This window comes from Electrophorus electricus, chromosome 9 (genome assembly GCF_013358815.1).
Source record: "Electrophorus electricus isolate fEleEle1 chromosome 9, fEleEle1.pri, whole genome shotgun sequence".
NCBI classification, from domain to species: domain Eukaryota; kingdom Metazoa; phylum Chordata; class Actinopteri; order Gymnotiformes; family Gymnotidae; genus Electrophorus; species Electrophorus electricus.
The window spans coordinates 6,130,657-6,140,000 of NC_049543.1; the positions used below are offsets into that span (position 1 = coordinate 6,130,657).

Below are 9,344 nucleotides of genomic sequence, written 5' to 3' on the forward strand. Positions count from 1 at the left end.
TAGACACTCCCCTTTTACCATCGCTGTGCTGCCTCCATCATTATTGGAGCTTACGATGCTCTCCAGCCTTACGAAAGCTGTGGTTATTACCAGTGGGGCATTTTACATCTCTGCATTGCCTTTGTTAGGATTGTGCGCCTTGTGACGGCAGCAGACAATGCTGCAGCAACGGTGGGTGGGGCCCACTCAGTGTCGTAGCACATTATACTGTGGGTGGGGCCCACTCAGTGTCGTAGCACATTATACTGTGGGTGGGGCCCACTCAGTGTCGTAGCACATTATACTGTGGGTGGGGCCCACTCATGGTGGCTGTACACAGTACCGAGGGTTGAGGTCATTTCCAGTGGCAGCAAGTGGTACTGTGGGTGGGGCCACTTGTAGTGGCAGTGTTGGCACAGGGCTTCAGTCCAGACTTGAGGCTCCACCTTGCTCTTAGGCCGGTGCACACCGCCTTCTGTGTGCTTGCGTACATCTTTACATGTCCATCTCTGTCCTATAGACCATCAGAAGCTTGAGCGAGAAGCTCGGATCTGTCGACTCCTCAAGCACCCAAACATTGGTGAGTCTTAAGGCCCAGCCATGACGACCCGCTCGACGTGAGAGAAATCATAAATGTTCAGATCTGTGTGACTGCATTGCAGTATAGCTTTATAACTGAGTGGGTAGGCTTCTAAAGGCTTAGTTCCTGCCTTAGAGCCACAGTTCAGCTTGCACAAGTGCATTAAATCAGTTAAAGGTCTGTAAATCTGTAATTAATTTGTTTTCCTCTTCTCATGTTGCAGTTCGTCTTCATGACAGCATATCAGAGGAAGGCTTCCACTATTTGCTGTTTGACTTGTAAGTGTTCATGATGCTGTGTGTGTGTGTCCATGTGGGTCTGAGAGATGGTGTGTGTGTGTGTGTGTGTGTGTGTGTGTGTGTGTGTTCGTTCCGCAGTGTTAACACTCTTGGCACCTTATAAGGCCTGGCTTATAAAACCTGCCTGAGGCCTTTAGTTGATATTCTCCCTCTTATGACTTTTGTAGGACTCTTTCTAAGCATGAAAGTGGATGAGTCAGAATTGTCAGAATATCAGTATCTTTGTTGAGCATGCCTGGGTGAAATGTCAGATCAGTAAATTGAAGTATTAAGGTGTTCGGCGATATATCTTATGCACTTTGCTTGCACATCTGAAGGACATCTGTCCAAAATATCTGGTTTCTCTGGAAACCTTGTGTACTTCATTGCAATTTTGAATAATATTGGTTCTTATTTCAATGCAAAAGTCAAGGGGAGGGAGCAAGTGAATAGTCAACTTTGGAAGTTGATGTACTGGAAGCAGGAAAAGTGGGCAAGCATAAGCATCTGAATGACTTTGAAAAGGGCCAAATTGTGATGGCTGGATGACTGGCTCAGAGCATCTCCGCAACGGTAGGCCTTGTGGGGCTTTTCTGGTATATCGTGATTAGTACTTCCCAAAAGTGATCCAAGGAAGGACAACCTGTCAACCGGAGACGATCGGACACTTGGGTGCCCATGTCTCAGTGATGTGCATCGGGAGGGTAGGCTACTCTGTTTGCGCCGATCCCCCAGAAGAGCTACTGTAGCACGAGGTGCTGAAAACGTTTATGCTGACTAAAACTGTCAGTGCACACAGCGACTAGCAGATTGCAGCGTATGGGGTTGCCTAGCTTCAGACCCATGCTGACCCCTGTCCACCATCAAAAGCGCCTACGACGGGCACGTGAGCATCAGGACTGGGCCACGGAGCAACGGAAGAAGGTGGCCAGGTCTGATGAATCATGCTTCCTTTTACATCATGTGGACGGCTGGGTGCGTGTGCGTCGCAGAACCTGGGGAAGAGATGGTGCCAGGGTGGGGAGAAGGCAAGCTGGTGGAGGCGGTGTGACACTCTGGGCAATGTTCTGCTGGAAAACGTGGGGTCCTGTAATTCATGAAGATATTATATTGACACATACCACCTACCTAAACACTGTTGGTGACCAAGTACTTCATGGCAACGTTATTCCCTACCGGCAGTGGCTTCTTTTAGCGGGATAACATGCCCTGCCGCACCGCAAAAAGGTTTCAGGATTGGTTTGAGGAACACGACAAAGAGTCAAGACTTGGACTCCAAATCCCCCAGATCTCAATCTGTTTGAGCATTTGTGGGCTATCTTGGAAAAACACGTGTGATCCATGGAGGTAGTAAAAACTGCAGAATTGCTGTGTAGTTCACAAATTATACCTGCAAAGTACTTTTTTTTATTTATAGACAGTACTGTGCAAAAGTCTTAGGCCACCCTTAGATTTGTTGCATAGATATAATGATCATATACAATTATTTCTAATGCATCCAGAAATACAGAAGCTTTAAATGCAGTATTAAAAAACAGAAAAAATGTGAAAAACAGCTTGTGAGCTACAGTGGCAAGTATTTAGTGTGACCTTCCCTTATAATTGAGCAATAGCAGGGAAAGACATCTCTAGAAGAGCTCTGGGAAGTGCTGGAAAAAGCCTGGTATAATATACCAGAAGATTACTTCAGAAAACACCGGCACAGTCTTCCCAAGATGTGCTTAGTGCCAGGGGAGGTAATACTAAATACTTTTACCTCTTTTTTTTCTTTTTCTTTTTTTTTTTAGACGTCAGTTTGCTCAGAAATATTTGTGTACATATTTTCTGTTTGTATCATAAAAAGGTATCTTAATAAAAGTGTGTGTATGGTATGGATTGTATGGTATGTAATATCTCAGAAGAACTGCAGTGTACTGTAGGAAGCAATGTAGTTATTCAGAATTGTAGAGGAGTACACAGTTTCCAGAGAAACAGAGAGAGGTCCTTCATCAGCTGTGTGTGCGTTTTAAACATCATCTACTTTTTCTAATATAAATTGGCTCTTAATACAAATTCATAAACACTTTGCACAGCTGATGATGGATCTTCTAATTTTACATTATAATGTTACTAAGGTTGCAGTAATATATTATTTTAGTGATCAAGTATTCTATGGAGTAATCGCGTAAGAGATACTTTTGCTTTATTAAAGAGCAATGGTAAATATACAAAAGATAATATATGGTCTGTTAACTAATGTATTGGTTTCTATTTTAGAAAAATATACATTTTAATACAACATTTTAAATTGCACACAGTATGTCAAAACTAAGCTTAAATTAGTGCCTTTAAATGCCATGTTACATTCTGGGTTTTGGAGAAAACATTTTCTGAAATACGAAAAGTAAGTACCTTTTAAAAAAAAAAAAATTGAATTTATTTAATCATGCTACTTTTCATGCTACCTTTATATTTTCATGTGTTTTTTTTAAGATAAGTGCACAACATCTGTGTATGGAGTTTGGTTTACACACACAAAAAATAGAAACCAGGTAAAACCAAGTAATTTGCCATTTGCTTATTTCCCTAACCTTTACCATACACTCGGTATTGGATCATTTGAGTAAAGGGTTGTCCTGTTTGTCTGCTTTGAGCCTTCATAGCTGCAATTGTTCTGTGACTAGACCAATCAGCATGCAGGAGTCTGCATGTTTATAATCATAAAATAGTCTGTAAGAAACTTGGTTGTACTCACTTATTCATCAACGTTGTTAATTTAACTAACTCAACAGCTACCAGCTAGTTAGTGTCATGCTACTTTGACAGTGGTGGATGGATTTTGCAGATCCGACCCCCTTTTTCAAGAAAATGTTGCCGAAAACCAGCACATTTTCTGGAGAGGATATATTTTCATCACAGTGGCTCACATCGCTAAACGCGCGAAGACATGGGCTTATATTCTCCTCAACATTGCGAGACAGGAGGGCAAAGAACATGAACGATCATTTTGTTTTTGCTGATAAGGTACACGTGCCTGGAGCAGCCTGAGCGGTAATTGCCCTGGCGGTGTCCAGATAGGACCAGATTGTCTAAAGAGAAAGTTTGCAAAATTGGCAACCCTCAGAGCAACAAAATGATGGAAAGGCGCATATTTCACTCTAGAAACCAGAACCAAGGTGAGAGCATCGAGTCTTTTAAGGATCAAGACCAAAAGTTGTCATTTATGAGATTTGACTGATGAGGTAATCTGTGACTGAACTGTGTGTGGGATCGTGAATTTATGCTCGCCAAGGCCATTTCAATCTGTCATGACTGAAGAAAATACCAAGATGCTAGCCACACAAGCCACCTGTGTTGATATAGTAAAACCTGTTTTGAACTGATAACTTCAGTCAAAACATGATCACTCGCTCGGACCATCTCAAACTGCAACAATTGCAGTCAGTCATGTGGCTAGATGGGATAGTGTACCGTGTTCGGACAACAATGTCGTAAGCGTGGAAAACTGAACCACTTCAAAAGTTGTTGCAAGTCTAGACCACAGTATGCGTAAATGGCAGGCTCACCGAAATCAAAGTCAACATGGGAGCAGAATGCAGCATAATGTCACTAGGGACTTGTGTAACTAATGGTGAACAATTTATTAAAGCAAAAGGAAATGGCCAGCCTTGTAGATTGCAGAGGCACAACAATTAAGATCGAGGGCATGGTCACGCCATCATGCGACTTAAACGAGCAATACCGTTCCATGCCTTTCATCATAGTCAACAGAGATGTGCCACCACTACTAGGATTCTGTGTGCATGAGCTGATGTCAAGCGTCACCATGGACAGCAACAAAGATTTTAAATGGATTTCAGCCCAGTATAAAGACCTTTTCAGCAATGAGCTTGGAGAACTCCCAGTTGCATTTTCCGTGACAGTAGATCCCAGTATACAGCCTGTGATCCGTCCAGTCCACCGCATCCCCTTCACAATGCAAGACAGAGTCAAAGCAGAGCGAGAACACTTGCAAAGCATTAGCATCATTTAGCCAGTGACCAAGCCTATAGACTGGGTCTCCTCAATGGTGGCAGCGCATAAATAAGGTAAGCAGTAAATCAGACTGTGCATAAATCTGACAGACTTCAACACAGCATTGAAAAAACCACACCATCCCAGGCATAGTCTTAGAGGTAGCATCTTAGATGGCAGGATGGCAACAGTATTTTCTATTCTAGATCTGTCTAGACAAATCCTCCATGTTTACTACAATTAGTACCCCGTTTGGATGTTACAGATTTCTGTGCATGCTGTTTGGCATCTACTCTGCAAGTAAAGCGTTTGAGTTCTCTATGAAACACCCGTGAAGCACCCATGGGCCAGCCATGTTCGAACATTGTCGGCATCGGCATCATCATCAGGGACTGAGAAATGGCTGAACACGATGCCAACTTGAGGAAAGTACTCAATGATGCGCGAGAAGTTCACCTCAAGCTGAATCCGGATAAGTGTAAGTGTCATCTGGACCGAGTAAGTGATGTGCGCCACATTTTCACAAGTGAAGGTTAAAAAGGTTAAAAGATCACAGGTCTTCCAGAAACTGCAGCACTCGCCATGCCAGTCCCCACAGATGTCATGTCCCTACAGCGTTTCTTTGGCGTGGTCAATTACCCCGGTAATTACATAACACATTTCACCGAGGAAACTAGCCCACAAAGAGACTGCGTGGTACTGGTTCCAGCAGCATCAGAAGGCATTCGATCACCTCAAGTTATGCCTGTCCAATTCACCAGTATTGGCATACTATGACGTCACAGGTAATTGGCTCTCTGACATGCCTTGCCATGGACTTGCCAGTTACATGCTTGCAAAATGGTAGCATTTGCATAGCGCATCCTCATGGACAAAGGGACACCCAGGTATTGAATCAACCAAGCGCAGGGCTAGGAGTGTTCTCATCTGGGCAACACTGTCAAAAGACATTACTGAGAATTTACTCTCATGGGTAGCATGCAACTACCAAGTCTCATCAGCAAAAAGGGCCTCTCCACCGTGACTCCGCTTGAAATCTTCCATGGTCCACAGTGGTCAAAGACATCTTTAGCTCGTGTGTGGAAACACAGTGCTCATGGACTTGTGCACTGATTGGTTTGAAATTGACCTTCTCTGCAACATGAAACTGTCAACGATCATCTCTAAATTGAAAATACATTTCTCATTCCTCACCACACCTCACACCCTTTTCACTGAAAATGCAGAACAATACACCAGTCAGATTTTGCCAAACAATGGGATTTTGTCCATATCACCTGCAGCCCTGAGTTTCCCCTTGCCAAATGGTTTTGCAGAAAGGGCAGTCTGCAATGCCAAACAACTCCTGGATAAATAACATAGAGATGGTACCAATTCCTTCCTCAGTCTTCTGAACCTCAGAAACATTCATGATGAAACTAGGTTTCCTTGTTGAACAGCACGCGCAGCCATTCCAGTGAGTATCAGACTACTAAAGCCTGTACCCAAGATCACCCAGCAACTCCTCAAAGAGGCTCACTCTGAAATGTCACGATAAGTCGAGCACTGCCCCTAGCAACTTGAACGTGGTCTGCATGCAAACCCCCAAAGGATACAACCAGCCTGGGACTGTAAAAGAGGTCTGTAAGGAGCCACATTCCTACATCATCCACTCCAGTTGAAGAACATACAGGACGAATCGCCGACACATCTTCCCTGTCATGCAGCTGCCAACACAGCTCCATGAGGAGGGCCCAGATTCCCACAAAACCAGCTCATCCACAAAATATTCCCCCAACACCACAAACGCCAGAGCCAAAGGATGTGCCAACATTCGCATCCCCTCCTCAGCCCACTGAAGGATTTCCCGTCGAGTATACTGATGTACCATATACAACATGCTGAGTTCGCATCTGTAGATGCGCCTGGATCTCCAACTTCCTAACAATCAGTACGGTTGGGCAACTGTGTCTCATCCACCCTCACCCTCAGCACTGGAGCTCCTCAAGAGTTGTGTCCTAAGCCCGCTGCTCTACTCACTGTACACCTACGACTGCACAGCCACTTCCAGCTCCACCATCATTGTCAAGTTTGCTGACGACACCGTTGTCATGGGCCTGATCTCGGACAACGATGAGAGGGCCTACCTGGAGGAGATTAAACACCTGGAAAACTGGTGCCAGGAAAATAATCTCCTCCTAAACGTCAGTAAGACAAAGGATCTGATCGTGGATTGCAGCAAGAAGCAGGAGCGGCACTACCAACCTGTGAGGATCAGTGGAATGACGGTGGAGAGAGTAGATAGTTTTAGGTACCTTGGTGTTCACATCTCGCAGGACCTGTCCTGGTCCCGCCATACCATCTCCCTGGCAAAGAAGGCTCATCAGCGTCTTTACCACCTCAGACGCCTAAGAGACTTCAGACTGCCCTCCGAGTACTGCGGAACTTCTACACCTGCACTATCGAGAGCATCCTCACGGGGAACATCACAGTCTGGTTTGGGAATAGCACCAAGCAGGACAGACAAGCACTCCAAAGGGTAGTGCGTTCAGCAGAGCGCATCACTCACACGGAACTTCCTGACCTGCAGACCATCTACTACAAGCGGTGCCAGACCAAGGCCAGGAGGATTGTGAAGGACCCCACCCATCCCAACAATAGGCTCTTCTCTCTGTTGAGGTCAGGGAGGCGCTTTCACTCCCTGAAGACCAAGACAGAGAGACTGAAGAGGAGCTGCTTCCCACAGCCCATGTAACATTAACTGTGTGTGTGTGTGTGTGTGTGTGTGTGTGTGTGTGTGTATATGTATATATATATATATGTATATATGTATGTATATGTATATATGTATATATGTATATATATGTATATGTATATATATATGTATATATATGTATATATATGTATATGTATATATGTATGTATATGTATATATGTATGTATATATGTATATGTATATATGTATGTATATACATATATGTATATATGTATGTATATGTATATATGTATGTATATGTATATATGTATAAAAATAATATTCAATTACCACCATGTAACAAACTGTAAATATGTCATTTTACAAAATGGATCTGTACATTGTGTACATATACACAACCATATACATTGTACATTGTGCATATAGACATAATATACATATATTGTACATACATTGATAATATATTTTTATACATATATAGAATATATATTTCTCTAGGCACCCCTGTTTTCTTTTTCCTCAGTTTGGACAGAGCACGCTCAACCATTTCACTGCGAGTTATACTTTGTATGACTATGTATGTGACAAATAAACCAAACTTGAAACTTGAACTAGAGCTACCCCAAAATACATGCATTGACCTCTGTAGTTTGTTACTTTTTGAAAAGTCTTTTTTTTTTTTTTTTTTTTTTTGTACAGACTGGCTTGAGTAGTAAGATACCTATGTTTAGCTGTGAAGCATGCTGAGTGTTGACGCCAAGTTCTTTAAAAGAAAAGACTTTTCAAGTGTTGATATCCACCATTTTCTGTTTTGCTCTCTCCAGCGGGTATGTGTAAGGAATGGGAGGTAGATCATTTGAGTAAAGGATTGTTCCGTTTGTCTGCTATGCGCTACCACAGCTGTAAGTGTTCTGTGACTAGACCAATCGGCATGCAGGAGTCTGCCTAGGTATAATCAAGTAGAGTCTAAAAAAATCGGTGGTACTCACTTGTTGCTTCATGATGTCAAACAAAAAGAAACAGAGTTTTTGAAAACAGTAGCTAGATTTCTCAGAACACAGAGCAGTTTAGTACTTCCCCAGTGTACCAAAGGTGATTTCCTAACAGTATATTTGTTAATAAATTAAATTCATTCATTTTGTTCAAAATACGACTGTATGTAATGTAATGTACTCCATTCCATTTACTATAATGCTTATTGCATGGATCCAAAATTAACATACCAATGCATTTGTCATGAAATCGCTCCAGTGCATTTTGACAATCTCAGGTAGTTGGTGATCTAGCTAAATTGCTAGATAACCTTCTGTAAAATGGCATAAGCACAACTGCATGAGCTCCCGAGTCATGCACAATCACCCTGCTGCGGACTGTTCGGACTCATATGAAGATACTGGATTTCTCTCTGGATTTATATTATACTCCTGTCCATGTACGGTAGAAGTAATACAATATCACCTTGCTTTAACATTGTAATTACTAGACCCAGCTATTTGCAGAATATTTAAAGGACAACTGACTGCTCCGATATTGACTGACTAAATTAATACTTATTGTAGGGTATTGTTAGGATAGACCTTATGTATTTTGTACTTCTAGGTATCAGCATTCATCCCTGCATTTCTACAGTATTCTAGTTCATTGGCATGTTTGATTCTAAGCTACTGTACTAGTATACAGTAAATGACACAGCACTTTTGTAAGTCGCTCTGGATAAGAGCATCTGCTAAATACTGTAGGTATTGGTATGCTCCCACATTTTTTTTGCTATTTTTGCTATTAGTGAGTCTAGTATTCAGTGACTGACCACATTTCGCGC

The 9,344-nt window shown here is 42.5% G+C and overlaps 1 protein-coding gene across 35 annotated transcripts in view; it reads left to right on the forward strand.

The window, feature by feature from the left end:
• camk2b1 (calcium/calmodulin-dependent protein kinase (CaM kinase) II beta 1) overlaps nt 1-9,344 on the forward strand; it is a 53,550-nt gene that overhangs the window by 8,140 nt on the left and 36,066 nt on the right. For all 35 annotated transcript variants that reach the window (XM_035529601.1, XM_035529575.1, XM_035529573.1 and 32 more), the window contains exons 3-4: nt 500-559; nt 783-837. In XM_035529601.1, coding sequence (XP_035385494.1) covers nt 500-559; nt 783-837 — 115 coding nt within the window. The remainder of the gene's footprint in view (nt 1-499; nt 560-782; nt 838-9,344) is intronic.